Source organism: Diceros bicornis, chromosome 27 (genome assembly GCF_020826845.1).
Source record: "Diceros bicornis minor isolate mBicDic1 chromosome 27, mDicBic1.mat.cur, whole genome shotgun sequence".
Classification (NCBI taxonomy): Eukaryota; Metazoa; Chordata; class Mammalia; order Perissodactyla; family Rhinocerotidae; genus Diceros; species Diceros bicornis.
The window spans coordinates 28,086,477-28,103,185 of NC_080766.1; the positions used below are offsets into that span (position 1 = coordinate 28,086,477).

At 38.8% G+C, this 16,709-nt stretch overlaps 1 protein-coding gene across 1 annotated transcript in view; it reads right to left on the reverse strand.

Annotated features, from left to right (window-relative positions):
• The window catches only part of ADAMTS5 (ADAM metallopeptidase with thrombospondin type 1 motif 5), a 45,758-nt gene that overhangs the window by 9,565 nt on the left and 19,484 nt on the right, over positions 1-16,709 (reverse strand). The window contains exons 3-6 of the mRNA XM_058522967.1: positions 11,843-12,010; positions 3,078-3,361; positions 1,176-1,359; positions 625-800 (exon numbers count right to left, since the gene is read on the reverse strand). Of these exons, the coding sequence (XP_058378950.1) occupies positions 625-800; positions 1,176-1,359; positions 3,078-3,361; positions 11,843-12,010 (812 nt within the window). The remainder of the gene's footprint in view (positions 1-624; positions 801-1,175; positions 1,360-3,077; positions 3,362-11,842; positions 12,011-16,709) is intronic.

Sequence of the window (16,709 nt, forward strand, 5' to 3'; positions counted from 1 at the left end):
AGTTGGACATTAACTTTTTTGTCAATAATATGTCATAAATATCTGAAGGCCAGGTTCAGAGGTGGTTTAAAATGTAGCCTTTGTGTACAAATTAGATAAACAGTATTTTAAATTGCTGCATAACACTGATTATAAGAAATAAAAATGCAGTAATTTAGAAAATGCTCGTCTGTGAAAAATAAGGGAATATTTCACATGCATATGTTATAATGTATACAACTAGAAGGACATTAATTCATACTAAGGTGCAAGATACTTAAAAGTCTAGGTCAGAGATGATGATCTTGAAATAGAAAGTTTTCTTGCTTATAGTCCTTTTTACAAATGTGTCTAGAAATACAAATTGTTTTCATGGCTGTTTTGAGTTAAGGCCATACCTCATCTTCCTTGACAGAGAGTTACATTTTTCAAAAAACAGCTTTTAAAACACTTACTTGCTCTGTTTACAAAATAATTTTTATTCATTGTATAAAGTCTGAAAATGTGGTACTAGAGAGATGAAAATAAAACCCTCCAAAATCTAGTCACCCCAAAAAATAATGACCATTTACATTTGGTATCTGTAACCTTCGTTCTAGCAAATAATTTCCACCAAGGACAGTCTGGCAGTTGGTGTGCAGTTACCTTTGGAGAGAATACCACATAGTAGCCGGTGCCCTTAGCTCTGCAGGTCAGTTTGCACACGTCCCCGGGCAGGACGCCTGCATATTTGGGAATCCATTCCACAAATGTTTTGACTCCTTTTGCATCAGACTGATATCCGTTTTTGGCCTCACACTGCTCCTGGCGAAAAGATTTACCTAAAAAACAAACGTGTCACATTATTACTTTATCTGTTCTGAAACTTAGATATATTCTTGTGCATTTAAATAATTAATTTTAAGGAGAAGATGCTAACTTTTTTTTTTTGCAGAGCCTCTTTACACACCAGTGCTGAAGGATTTTATCGATACACAGAGTTGAAAACAGCAATTATTTTCTTCCCACTTCCTGGATACTCAATTGTTTATAGTAATAATTTAAAAATCACTCACATATCTGTCTTTGATTTGCACGCTGGTGAAACCATGCAGTATAAGATTAATAGGCTGTTTCTCCAGCTTCCCCTACTTATTACTGCTAGAATACAAATGACACATGGCACATGGTGGTTGCCGAATGTGGGAGCAGCGTACCATTAGCCGGGCAGGGTGTGACACTGCAGGAGCGGTAGATAGCCCTCTTCCCTGTGCAGTAGCGGCCATTGTTTCTGGGTGCAGGGTTATTGCAGTGGCGATAGGCAAACTGAACTCCTCCCCCACACGAGCGAGAACACTGGCCCCAGGACCCCCAGGACCCCCAGTTGCCATGGCTTGATGTCTGAAATAGAAAAGGGAAGATATTTTAACTCAGAAGGGAGGAAAAGGTTCAAAACGTACATTTGGAAATCAGTTGCATTCAATGACTGGAAACTTCATCACAGATAGAGTTAAATTTTCACTGAATTTAACATGGTCATAGGTATTGAATGTTCTGGAATTACAATGCATTTCCAATTTCATCTTTTCAGGCCCTCCTGGCACTAGAGGATCTGACTGTGTCACCCTAAGTACTGAGCACACAGCAAGCATTACCTCCTGGTTTCTCTGGGCCTTCTGATATTGTACATTTCTGTTAATAACTGCTGAACCGTGGTTAACTGTTTGTCCACTCTGATCTTGAATCTTTAATGAAATGTACGATGCTAAAGGTTTTGCGTGACGCCAGGCATTACTTAATTGCGCTGACATCTTTTCTCCCTCTTTAGCACTAAAGCTCTCTAGTCCCTTTGTTGACATCACACGTCCCTTCTGTGACAGACTCTCTGCCACATGCATTAACGCATTTGACTTGGGCTTGGCTTAATTCCTAATTAGAGCCTTACCCTGTAGAGAGGAAATGTGACAGATATCGTGTGCACCCACACCATGTGCACATAACCACAGGGAATGAAGAGCCCTGTTCTGACACCGCAGGTCTATCACCCTGGAAACACTGCAGCAGGAAGCGAGAGACTCCAAAAGGAAGAATATTATAAACTCCTGTGCCCAGGGAACACGTGAAGAACTTCCTCTGGCTGCCTGTGTCAGGGTATCTGAGAATGCACGGTTGTGGGACAGCCTTGAAAGACAAAGGCAGCGTGCATAGGGCAACACTCTTCCAGGGACTTTGCAAATCTTGTGAGAGTCAACAAATACTTTGCTTGGGCCTAGAAAATGAAGGTGGCAGTTGCTGATCTGAAGGTAGATCATGTATAAGGGGAGGGAGAAGGGGTTACCCTAGCATAGACATAGGTTTCTTGAGCTCCTCAAGTTAGGTTAACTTGCTATGAGGGGAAAAACACAACCATTTTGGAGCTCAGCACATACGTATGTGGACCACGTATCAGCTCTACTGCTATTTCCTTATCGAATTTAAAGAAATGTATTCTTACAACTTTACTCAGAGAAGTCTGAAAGTAAATGTCCAAAAAGTGATTTTGGAGCCAGCCCTGATGGCCTAGTGGTTAAAGTTCGGCGTGCTCCGCTTCCTCGGCCCGAGATCGTTCCCGGGCACAGAACCGCACCACGCGTCTGTCAGTAGCCATGCTGTGGTGGTGGCTCAGACAGAAGAACTAGAAGGACTTACAACTATGAAATACAACCATGTACTGGGGCTTTGAGGAGGAAAAAGCAAAAAAAGAAAACAAAAAAGAGAGGAAGATTGGCAACAGATGTTAGCTCGGGGCAAATCTTTCCCAGCCAAAAGAAAAAGAGTCAGACAAAAAAGATGAAGTGATTTTGGGGTTCTACTTGGGGTCTCAAGTAGGCAGAGTCTGCACTATACATTTATTTGTTACAGGACATGACCTGGGAGCAGCAGCTATGGTCTGCATTTTCTCCAGCTTTTGATCACCAAGAATGGCTACTGGAGGTAAAGAAGGAAGCTGCAAGTAGATGTCCAAAGGAAAAATATTTAACTAGGAAATAAGGCTTGCTGGTGACAGTACCCACACATGTCACTGGAATGTGTTTCAGGTCTTGGGTCTCCAGGCATTGCGTGACAAGAAAATCACTTACTGAATAATATTTTTTCTTGGTTTTGTCCACACACTTGCCCTGCAGGCAGATCCTCCCTTTCCCACATGGGGTCCCCTCCACGGCTGGCAGCTTCTTGGTCAGACACACCATCTGGCCCTGGCGCACCACGGCACACCACAGGCGCGCGCAGACGTCCATGCCGGGACACACCGAGTACTCGGGCCCAAATGTCAGGTTGCACTGCTGGGTGGCATCGTAGGTCTGACCTGGGAGTTCTTCAGGGCCCAGGATCTGCTTTCGCGGCAGGTCTAGCAAACAGTTACCTAAAAAAGAACCAAGATCGACCACTGTTCTGCGTGTAGGTTTCAAACCACTAAAGTCACAGATCTAAAAATGAAACGCTCCAGCTGGTGCTGAAGCACGACGCAGCCACGAGTCTGCAGTGTGATGCCCTGGAGAAGGGACTCTGCGGGGGACCAGGCTGGGCGGTGCCTCCTTGCGCTCAACAACACCCTCCAGGATTATCAGTGGGTAATGTGCTCTGGGGTATCGATAATGATGGCAGCGGTATGATTAAATAAAATTATTTTGTAGTAATTAGTTGTGAAAATAGCCATTGTGCTGAGGGACAAAAAGAAATTGGGATGGACTTAGAGGAAATAAGATAATGGACATAACAACAACAATAACAACAGCAATAATAATAAACAAGCATTTACAACCTTGAGAAACAGAGTTTGTCCTTGGCACTCTAAACCCCCTTCTCCACTTCCAACTTACCTCTTCCTCATGTGCCTATTCATGTCCCTTTCCACTAATTCCATAAATAATAAACTAGGTGATACCTCACTCATTCTTGCACTCACTCAACAAGCATTTGCTTAGCACACACAAAGTTCTAGCAAACATACTAGATACTGGGAAAACACACAAATGAGCTAGATCCACCCCTCAAGGTCTCCCAATAAAGAGAAGGAAATAGACTAAATAAAGTATTTCTCCCAGACTGATAAGAATTTTAATAAAGGGCTTTCAAGAGTCACAGAATAAAGGGACAATGGGAGAAGAAATAATCTTTGATAATTTGGGTCTAGGCTCATCTTTTTACTCCCATTTGTGTCTACTATGTAACACAACCGATGTTTGTTGAGTGCTTGGACTGTGTCTGTCACAAACAAGTTGGTGCTTTCATTCCATAGTAATATGAGGAGTATGGGAGATCAGTAGAAGCTGGCACACACACACAGGATGCAAATTCAGAAGCTGAAACATGCCTCATCTCCCCTCAAAAAGCTACCCTAAGAATCCCTGCCCAGTGAGTTAACACCATTAATTTCCTTCCTTTATATGGGAGCATGCACATTCCCCATCAATTTCTGCATTTTTTTGTTTTCTTGATTTAAGGATTTATTCACTGGTTATTAATAGTACAAAAATAACAAATATTTGTTACACACTTGAACTATTCTCAGTTTGCTAAATGTATTAGCTTATTTAGTCCTCACAAGAACTCTAGGAAGCAGATTCTATTATTTCACAGATGGGGAAACTGAAGAACATAAAGAAAGATCACTTACCCCAAGGTCACACAGCTATTAGGGTTTTATACTCAGAGCCTGCCCTCCTCATCATATACCATCTTGCCTCTGCTTAGCATGTGGATGGATTTCTTGTTTTATTGCTGAAGGGCAGGCGTGTGTAGGGATCCTTTAAATGATAGATATCGTGCCTAATGGTAGAAACACCCGGTCTAAAGTCTAATCCTGGCAAAACACTAAATGGCTGAGTGTTCTTGGCCAAGTTAGTTAACCTCTCTCTAATTTATTTTCAAGACCTGTGAAATGTTTCTTTACTCACTGTGACACTGTTAGGGTAAAATGAGCTAACAGAGATAGAAGGGGTGACCAGAAAAATATGAAATAATGATAGTTGCTACTATGGCCAACATATTTAACAACTTTTTAGATGTATTCGAGTTATTCTTTTTACTCAACAAAAGAAAATCATCCTTAAATCCTACTTTCCACTGAGAAACGGAACATTCAGCACATTTATAGTACACTGCAAATGTTTTTACAATGACATTCAAGTTTCTTCAAAGTGAATACCTTAGAGTTTGTCAATCTGTGATGGAGGCATTATATGAAAATGAATAATGAGGGAAGTTCCTATTTAACTTCTGAGCCAGAACGTTTGAAGAGGGGTAAATCTTCTTAAGGCAAGCCAGAAAAAGCATTAAAAGTAAACATCCAGCCAAAGAGAACTTTGGGAAAAACATTAAGTTAAAAGAAAAACATCAACATCAAGTCAATAGGAAAGAATGATAGTAAAACTTCATCAAGATTTGTTTAGAAGACAGAGGGAGAATAGGTATTTCAGAACTTCATGAAAAGGGTTATCTTCATTGCTACATAAAAAAAGAGCATTGTGTAAACCAGGGAAGGCTTAGCAGATCGCTGATGCTAGAAGACCATCAATACATCTCCGAGACAGCAGGAATGCTTTCCAATTCTTCAAAAGTGCAGTTTTAGGAAACTTTTTTATTTTACTAAAAAGCACAGACCATAAGACTGGGTAACTAAATATTAGTTGCGAAGTCTTTAACGTGGGTGGGTGCGTGTGGCATGGATCTGCCTAGTTTTACTTGAGCTAAAGTAACTGACCACCTCTCCGTGGGCACGTAGTCACTGACATGCTTTCTCCCTCACTAGTAGATGAGGCGTGAACAGAAATGTCTAACACAAACAATTTGAAATTAGCTCACAACAAAGAGACTTCAAGATGTAGCATCTCTTCTCTTTACAAAGCTTAATAAGAAAGTGTAAGTTTTAAATATGCATAACACATTTGCTTTGCTATTAAAAATATGGTATCTCAGCTCTCTGATTTTCCCTTACCGGTCATCTGGAGATGACCTTTTCTTGCTTAAAATGATTTATTTCAGAATTGCCATTAATTTCTTACTCCAATGTTCTCAATATTAGGATTTGTTGCTGCATTAGTTTCTGCTTACCCTGAAATATATAGTCGATCGATTTCATCTATATGTTAGATTATGTCCTTTTGCAATAAAATAGGTACAGACATCTCTACCAAATGGCAGATTTGTGCAAGGGAACGTCAATAAAAGAATCAATCTAGAGCCTGATTCTGAATCTCATGGCATAAAATATTTAAAATCTAATAGTGGATTAGATATACATTTTCCATTTAAAAAAATGCGTACAGTTTGGGGGAGGGATGAAAGAGGAAATTGATCAATCTTTTAGTACCATTTATATTGACCTCTAAAAGCATCCAATCTACTGATGACTTTTCTTAATCTGTTTTACTTTTATTCTCAACCACTGCTTCACATCCACTTCACATATTCTTGAATTTACCCTAGTCTGAAATCCTATCTGGGCTTTGCTGTCAACATTTTGTCTGTTTGTTCTGTTCCACAAATTGCTAGGTTGCTTTTTCCTTTCTTCCTCCTTTCTCTCCCTCCCTCCTTTTTTTCCCTCCTTCCTTTTGTTTTAACATTTTGTGCACATAAATGGATCATTTCTAAAAGAAAGAGAACAGAAATGTGTGCATATTGCTTTTTTTGTTTTTACCATCCATGTCAAGTTAAATGCATAAAGATGAAAAATTAAAAAGAAAAATGTAGTAAAGTTTGTGATGGACAAATAAAGGAAAGAATGTGGTAGTCTTTCCAGGGCCACAAACTACACTAAGGGACAAGGGGAGGTATGTCATGCATCCAGTCAATGGAATAGAAAAATCTTTGGTTTTTTATATCTGACTTCCAGCACTGTTTGTCTTTCGTATCAAAGACTAATGGAAATTATCGAATTAAGATTGATCTTTTCATTTTTTGTTCCCTATGTCTAGCACTGTAGTTATTTCTGTCTTCTCTTCCTTTGGCATGATATTAAGCTATCGGCCCAAATATCGATGGCGTAGGAGAAATCAGTTAATATTCATAAAGAAACTCATTCAAAGAAGCCTCACAGCACTGCAAACTCTCCCCTTTTATTGCCTAACATCATCTTCCTGGCCCTGCAACTCTTCATTCAGGTCTTTATTTGAATGTCTAACATTCAAAGAAAGACTGATGTATTATGGGCCCAATGACAGATAAACTAACAAGGTCACTGACAAAGGCAATTGTTGCTGACCAAAAGTAATTCAAGGGGTCTGTTTGTGAAACTGTTAGAAGCGTTAAGTACACTGTTTAGCAAATGTAATGCCAAGGAAATTAGATTAAAAATTCTTTGTGTTACAGGATGAAGCATAGCTTTTTAAACATATAGGTCACCGTGGACTTAAAATATGTCTCATTTGCAGACTTTTAAAGAACATATTTATTGTGAAAATCAAGATACTACCATAATGGGTTTTGAATTTTATGAATACTACCTTAAAAACTGAATGTTAAGGTCATATGACTAGCTTTAGAGTCCACACTTACAAAAGATTCCAAGAATTGGCTTTCTAACATGATTTTATCTCCAAAGTCCCGTGTTCAGTGAGTGGCTATAAAGTCAGATCGTTAAATACGCTACATGTTAATTTTTCAAAGCTGTCTGTAGATTTTCCCCAGCAGCTTGTGTCGTGGGTGTTCTTGAGCTGTATAACTAAGGTGATGGCCTTTCTCATCACCTGGCACTGGTGACTTAGGGATACAGTGGACACACCTATCATTTCTGGCTTCAAGATTATTGAGCATCTGAGAAAGGAAATTCAATAACCTGCTTTCACTGCAGAATTTCTCTGCCAGTGCTTACCTTTATTTTTGAGGATCTTACTCCTAGCCAGCTAGCTTAGAGCTAATTTGTATAAACACTGCAGAATGTCTGCAAGTATCTTGGCCATGCTGGCAAGGGGCGTCCCCAGGAGACATAGCTTCTCCGTTTCTGAATCACAGATCTGCAGGCACAGTTATTTCAGAGCGTGCATATTGACTTTTGAACCATAACGTAATTGCCACATATTTCTTGCTGGAACTAAATCAGGAAACATTCAGCATTAATGAATTTAAATTTGCCAGTGGTTGAGTGCTACAAATGTCCGCTACTTTGGCTAATAATTTTAAAAACAAATCAAAGAATTTGTATTTAATTGTACTGCAAGATCTCATTTCTCCAGCAATCCTGAAGGTGGGAGGGAGACAGATGAGCTATTACACATAAATGGATTTTCCAGATGATGTACCCTTTAGGTACCATCTAAAAAGTGTACAAATTTTGTAGGACTATCTACTTAAAAATAGCAATTGTTTTGCTGCCTTTATATTAGGGTCACAATTGAATCTTCCCAAATAACTGAAAATGACTTTTTCCTGAGTATTGACTGTTGTATCATGCCGAAATACAAAGATACTTTCAGCGATCCTGATGGCCTGATGGGGTTTTTGACCTTTTGGAAAATGGTGTCCGACCACTGTGCTTTTAAAGTTTTAGGGCTGCATTTGACAGCTTTTCTGGTTTCTCCTTTATTGTCAAATGATATCACTTCTTGCCCTCAGTTTACCTGTCTGAAGTGCCCCCCACCCCCGCCATGACTATCTTATTCCTTAAAATTGTTAGTGGCCTAGAAACTTAGAACAGAAAAATAGTAGACCTATTTCTACTAAATATGAATAAATGAGCTCAGAATGGAAGCCTGAGTAGCTCCCTACAAGTGAAGCAAAAGGGGTTTATGATATGGTTTCATGACATCAGTTTAGTCTTCCAACAAAGATGTATTTGTTTGTTTTTCCACCGTTTTGGACTTTGACTTTCTTCTTGGTTCTCTTCTAAGCTCTGAAGTTGAAATGTCAGAACCCCAATCATCTCAAAATCTCATTTACTAGTTCCCATGGCCACACTTTCACTCAAACTGACTTATGTCAATTTTTTGGTCACCATTTGGAAGTTATTAAATTATTATTATTATTGTTGCTGAGGAAGATTCGCCCTGAGCTAACATCTGTGCCAATCTTCCTCTATTTTGTACGTGGATTGCCGCCACAGCATGGCTGATGAGTGGTGTAGGTCCTCACCTGGGATCTGAATCTGCGAACCGAGGCCACTGAAGCAGAGTGCACCGAAATTTAACCACTATGCCACGGGGCTGGCCCCTAAAAGTTATTAAATTATTTGAGTTCCCATTTAAATGACAGTGCTACAGAGAGTATTGCTGTTTCAATTCCGTATCTGTGCATGCTGTGTTGAAACAAACATAACCGAGCTTTGCCACTGCGTCACAGTGACTTCCTCTGATTCTCCTTATTCTGAAATTACTTTATTCATTAAAAGCTACTGATAAAATTGAAGTGTTTTTTTGGCTAAAACATAAGACCACCTAACCAACATATTCAAAAGTGAGAGAGTCTAGGTTTGATGAAATGAATTAATTAACACATAAATTATGAGAATTTTTTGCCTAAAGAATTTTGGTATTTGAATTTATTTATTTAACACATATGTGGGAAATTCAGATAAGATTTTATCAGTGCAAATGAATAAAGTATATTTCAACAAAAAGTTATGTTCTTGGTTGTTATCCACCACGAGGTCCTTTGGGATAGATGTAGAGAGATGTATGAAATATGTAAATTTGTTGTAAAATTTTTAAAAATCTGAGTGTGGACTCTTTTAAATATAGAAATAATGTTAAAAAATGAAGACAATACTAAAAGCCTATTTACTGCACAGAAAGTAAGATCATGAATTCCACAAACATGAAATAAATGAATCATTCCAAAATTACGGCAGTAAGGAACAAAATTCTGCATAGCGTTGTAATTAGCTGACCTAATACTTGCACAGGAAAAGAAAATTTGGTCCCATTTTAGCCATAAGTATTTGCTGCCTTAGCAACTAAATCTGTTCATTTAGTGATTCAAAGTTTAGCTCAACCATTTGGAATGTGTAATGTGTGATTTTGAAATAAAATATTAGTCATTTCATTTTCAGAAAACCTGGAAAAAAAAAAAACAGCAAAAGCAATATTAAGAGTGGAGACTAAGGGGCTGACTCAGTGGTGTAGTGGCTAGGTTCGAGCACTCCGCTTCAGAGGCCCCGGGTTCGCAGGTTCGGATCCCTGCGTAGGCACGGACCTAAGCACAGCTTATCAAGTCATTCTGTGGCAGGCGTCCCACTTATAAAGTAGAGGAAGATGGGCACAGATGTTAGCCCAGGGCTAATCTTCCTCAGCAAAAAGAGGAGGATTGGCAACAGATGTTAGCTCAGGGCTAATCTTCTTCACAACAAAAAAAAAAGAAAAAGAGTGGAGACTAAGATTCCACCCAAGAAGGACTTTATTAGATATGGACTTGATCAATGTAGACAGGCAGATGATTAGATAAGCGTTCATTTCAGGACATTATCAGCATTTAATCAGCCTTGTAAACTGAGCTACACAGAAAATTACCACTCTATGATGTAGTTGTCTAAAGGAAAAGCCAATTACATTGATTTTTAGTATTGTTTCTAAATCTTTAAGATATTGGGATGTCCTTTCAACCAACAAAGAAACATTTATTTTGTATTGAGGGGAATTTTAAAACCAAGCTGAGCACGGATTGTTTTCAGGAATAGGAAATTGAAGTAGTAGCAAGTAGCTAAAGTATTACCAGTTCACCACTAACATACGAAAGAATCGTAGTGGAATTTCTTTTTCTCTGAAAAGAACTAAATTGACCAATTGTTTTGATATTATGTAGCCAAGTTCAAGATGGCCAAGTCAATAAGAAACTGTGACAATATCAAGCTATAAACTTTGTGAGACTAGAAAAAAACAGTTATCCCAGATTCTCCTTTATCCAACTTTGAACCATGCATCGTGAGATAACTTTATGGACAGTTATTATAATAAGGAATGTCTATAATATTCAATTCAACCACCAGTTTTAGAAAAAGACAAATTTTAAGGGAAAAAAAAGGGAATGAGAGTATGTTTGTTTCTGTAATATGAGAAACTTGAAGCAAGTGGTCTCTGATGATCTCTTTCAATTCTAATTAGTCTATCCTCCTGTGTTTCTAGTGTTTTAAAGTAATAAGGAATCCTTGGAAATTTCTAACCACTTGTTTCAAAGATTACTTAAGGGTCAGAATTTATTATTTCTAAAAATTGTGACTTCCTTAGTATTTTTACATAATTTATAGCACTAATCCTAGATTTACAGAATTTAATAAAGTATGCTGTGCGCTCTTGAACTGTACCTGAAAGATAAAGCCAAACATTTCCTTTTGAAGTTCTTAAAATGTTTTCTCACCATTCAGATTGCTTTTTTATTTCTGTTCGGCAGTTTTTACTTCACTTTCAGAAGAACCTGCTGTCAGGATGAAACCAAATTCTTCCACGTGCAAATCTAAAGAGCCTCCTTTCCTGGCTTTACATTGCCATAAACAGAATCCGACAGAATTGTCACCTACATCTTAACCACACCCCTGTAATAGGCATGTAACAAATAATTCTGAGAGTCTTATTAATAGCAGGGAAACAAGATGTCTGCCAGCATTCTCACAGGAAGCTAGTGGTGAAAGTGGGAATAAAAGCCAGGTTTTCAGGGCACTAGTGAGGCATTCTGTGTGGTCTCCCACACTGCTTCTCTTTTGAACTTTTCAATTCAAAAGCAAAAATACCATGGCTACAATCCCACCAAGGATGTTGGCATTACACACCCACAGACAGTCCCTTGCTCCTTTTTTGGACACTATCTAAACAACCATTGTCTTAGAGGGCAAGGTAAAGGTCATAAGGATATAATGAAATAAAACTCATAATTTCCCAAGCTTTGTTTCTGAGCCTATGTTGTCCTTACTGATACATACCATGGCCATCGTCCAGGAACTCTGTGATGGTGGCCGAGGTGCATTTGGACCACGGCTTGGACGCATCGATGCTGGTTAGAATGGAAGACATTAAGCGCTTATCTTCTGTTGAACCAAAGTTCTCTTCACAGAATTTGGAATCGTCATGGGAGAGGCCAAGTAGATGTCCTAAGGGACAGAATATAGGAAGTACAAATGAAGAGTGATTTTGCATTTCTACTTTTCCATGACAATTATATTAGTACTTGATTTTTTTCCCCCCAATTGTACATGAGTTCATTTTAACCGCCTTCTCATGCAGAGACTAGACCCCCAGGGAAATTAAAGCTGCCTGTAGTTAGAGCAGTCACTTTTGGTGAACATTTAGAGGAAAACTGAAAAATTACACTAAGGAGTAGATGTTCCCATAATCCATCTGGATCACACATGCTCAATGATACGTAAAAACAAGGCCTTATTTAGAATCTAGAATTTGCAAGGCAACTGTGGGATTATGTCATAGCCCTCACTACATACTATTTTGATTACTTGTCTAATTTTCCGCCTTCTCTGATCATCCATAAGCCCCATGAAATCGGAGAGCATCTCCCCCTACCCACTGTTGAAACCTCTGTATTTAACTCAATGTTCTGCAAGTTGCAAACACTTAATAGATGGTTGTTGAATGTCAATGACTTTTATTTTCTTGGCCAAGTAAATAGGTAGCGATACAAAAAATGACTGGAGAGAAAAAGAAAACAGAAGAGAAATTAGTAACTTTCCAGTTCCATGCCAATGTAAGCTTGCTTTGCCTTATTTCCTTTAGCTATTTGGTGAGTTGTGAATGTTTACTGGTCCCACAAATAAATGGCATATTTTGAAAAGATACCCATTTACACTTAAGAAATGTCTAAAATATCAAGACGTCCATCATGGAGTGTTAGAGCTTGAAGAGAAAACAAATACTGAGAAGGTAAGTGATTGCCCAAAACCACTCAGCTAGGTGGTGTTCAGGTTAAGCCTACCATACATGTTGTCTGCAATCCCATCCTGCCATTTCCCATCTACCAAGCTAGGCATTATTTCACAGAGTACATAACCACATTCTTATAATCTGACAAAATTGTTTTTTATTCCATAATATTAATTTTCACATAATCTAAGGCTAAAAGCACATTCTCCAACAAAACTAAAGTGCTGCTAAAAAAAAATCCAGGACAACAGTTTGTAGAGACTCTAAAAAGTAGACAAGGCAGCCTAGTAGTGTTTTCTACCAGGTTTTATAGAATCATACACAAACCACTAAAAAAGAATTTAGGAAATACTACAGAATGTGACTACTACATTCTCTGTAGGTTTCTGAATGCCAAAGGCAGCAACTTTAGTCATTCTGCCAAAAAGTCCAGTGTGCAGCAGTAAAACCCAACAGAGATGAAACCTTTCACACTGCATTCCAGCTACTTTTGGCCAACTTGTTAAATCACCAACACCTCATAACAAAATTGTCCACTGAGCAGCTGTTGTTGTTGTGGCTGGAATTAAGTGGCTAGGGCTCAGTGACCTTCCAAGGCACCACAGTTTTATGCTATTTATGTAGTTATTTACTTCAATAGCTTTTACTAGGTTAGCAAGTTTTCTTTGAGAAACCATCCCACCACCATTCACGTTTTATTTGGTCAAAGGCATGAACGTGCATCATAGCCTATAAAATATGTCCCAAATGACATGCAAAAGAAGATTGGCAGGATCTTGCCCAACTTTGGAGTGGTATGTTGAATTTTTCAGGGAATCCAAAGCTCACAGAAAAACAGAACCTTTCATTCATGTAGTAGTCAAAACAGCTTCAAGTTACTTAGTACATCAAACGCTTGTTGAGAATGCACTCTGTGCTTCTTGAACTTTTCCAGGGTAGAATCTTTATCAGCTGACACAGTGGGATTTGTGTGGAAATTTCACACTTGAGTTTTTTCCCTGGCATAGAGCAGAGAGAGGGAAAGTGGCCTACAGTGACCTCTGCAACATGATGTTTAGTTGATCCACATTTCATATTTACAAAAATGTGATTTTTGCATTCTATTTCATAAGATATTCATATTTATTTAATGGAGTAATGGCCTTTTTCCTTAAAACCTATATAAATAAATAGCACTTTCCACATGCGTTTTTATTATTGCATCAAGGGATTTATGCTTCATTTGGAGGGTAGATTTTAGATTTCTGATTTAAAGTATAGGCCATGTGGCAAACACCAAATTCACTTGGAGGGGCCCAGGAGAGTACCTCGATTTTTTCGTCCATACAGAGTGGCAAGGCAAGTAATTTTAAAGATTTCAATTATGTAAGCAAAGCAGTTTATTTAAAAAATATTTTGGCATAATTTTATGAATCTTTTGGCATGCTATTTGGCATAATACTGTGAATGTTATGCCCTCTAAATTTACTAATTTATCAATGTAACTTAATTGCTGTTGAAGATACATACAAGAAACTCTTTACAGCTATCAGAAAAGATTGCCATTCTGTGCATGAACAGATGTTAGTTCTACTCCAGCAAAAGCTAAAAGGAGATGTGAATTTCATAAGATCTCCAAAAGTCAGCCAGGAATGGACTGCGTGAGGGTCAGTTGAGAGTGATGGACTCCTTGGAGGGCAGAGGAATGTTCTGGTTTCCGTGAGAAAAGTCTGTGGCTGGCTGAGAGAGGCATGCTCTCTCAAGGGCAATGAGAGTCATGGGCAGTGTGAACAGTTAAGCACCCAAAGAGATGGGCGGCCAGTTCCACAGTAGCTGGAGCCAGGATACAGCAAGAGAGACTCACGTGACTTCCCTTCAAGTGCTGGACAGGGATTGAAATAGATCAGTGTGAGGATGTTTGGATGCTCTTCAGGAAAGATGTGACAGACATAGTAAAGGCTGTGAAGAGCAAAAGAAGTGTTTTTTTTTTTCAAATGTGAGCCCCCATCAGTTATGCTAAGACAGCTAATGTCAGTCTGAAATTTGTCGATACCTTTGGGCCCTGAAATGGCAAGATATGTCTAAAAGCATAAACTATTTTTTTGTGTGTGTGTGAGGAAGATTAGCCCTGAGCTAACATCTGTGGCCAATCCTCCTCTTTTTTTGCTGAGGAAGATCGGCCCTGGGCTGACATCCATGCCCATCTTCCTCTACTTTATATGGGACGCCGCCACAGCATGGCTTGACAAGCGGTGCATCAGTCCGCGCCCGGGATCCGAACCTGAGAACCCCGGGCCACCGCAGTGTAGCACGTGCACTTAACCACTACGCCACTGGGCAGCCCCAAGCATAAGCTATTTTAAAGGGACATTCACAGGAGAGACAACAGACTATGATACTAAAAGTTTACTGACAGAGAAAAATCCAGAATCTAGGAAATTTAAAATGCAATGTCACAAGTGACAATGATATATTTAGGGGTACATGTTGTGCAAGGGAATTAGAATTTACCATGATGTCACTGATCGCCTAGGATATCTGCCTTTTCCAGTGAGAAGTTGTTCATAAATCATCCACACAGATATTTAAACCTACAGATGTGGATTGGAGATGAAGCATTTCTCTGACAAACAGCCTCCAGCAGGATTAGCACAGCTGGGATTTACACATATATGCCCCAAAGAGTAAGACAGCAAATGAAAAATATAAAGAAGTGTTGGAGAAAATGTTTATAACTCCTAAAGTAACTTGCTATTATTTTCATCAAAATGTACAACTGAGCTCCCTCAGTAAAAGAGGACGTGAAAACTCTTAGTGAGTGGCTGGCCCCATGGCGCAGTGGTTAAGTTCTGCACTCCACTTCCACGGCCTGGGTTTGTATCCTAGGCACAGACCTACACCACTCGTCAGCCACGATGTGGCAGTGACCCACATACAAAATAGAGGGAGACTGGCACAGATGTTAGCTCAGGGTTAATCTTCCTCAAGCCAAAAAAAAAGAGTAAGATTGGCAACAGATGTTAGCTCAGGGCGTGAATCTTCCTCAATAAAAAAAAAAAAAAAAAAAAACCCTCATAGCGAGAGAGACAAGGCAGATATGGATTTAGGGCGACAATGCACTGTTAGGGTTTAAAGTTGAGGTCCCGAAGTCTCTCCTTGAGGAAGAATTAGTATTTGTATTGGGAACCATTTGTAATCAGTAGACATGCAAAAGATTGAAGATCAGTTTGTTGGCTTTCACTAAGTTAAGCCATCTTGTTTCCAATACTATTTTTCTTAGTGAATCTTTAATTCTAGAGTGATGTAATTGGTACCTTCTCACCTAAAATCCAGGGGCAATTAAGGACCAAACACACTTATGTAGTGGGTGCACTTGTGAATGGCATTTGTATTTATACACTAAATAAGAAAAAAAAAACAGTATTACAGAAGTCAGAGCGAATTTAGAGAATAATGCAATGGTCTATTCCAGCATTTTCCCAAGTGATGCAGACCACAGAATTGTATCCTGCTGTTTGAAATCATTAGTAAAAACCAAGGTGTAAACCATAAGTGCTTTTGTAGAAAATACTGATCTATTTTTAATCAATATTAAATCACGTCATAAATACAACAGTCCTGCTAACGAGTGCCCATCACACAAAGTAACATCAGGAAGTGGTCTGTTTATTTAAATTATGCTAAGGAAATGGATTTCACGGTAAATTACATCAAAGCAAAGTCTATAAGGCAAAAGTCTGAGTTGTAGTGTTAGCTCAGAAATAGCAGTCACCTGATAATTTTTCTAGTATGGTAATTGTCTTTTTAAATTGGCAAATGGGTGACATGTTATTAAATTTCATCTTTTATATTCACAATATAGGCTTAAAAAGCATTTTGCCTCCTTAAATTCACAAATGAATCTGGTGTTAGAAAATCTGAGATAATGTACACCCA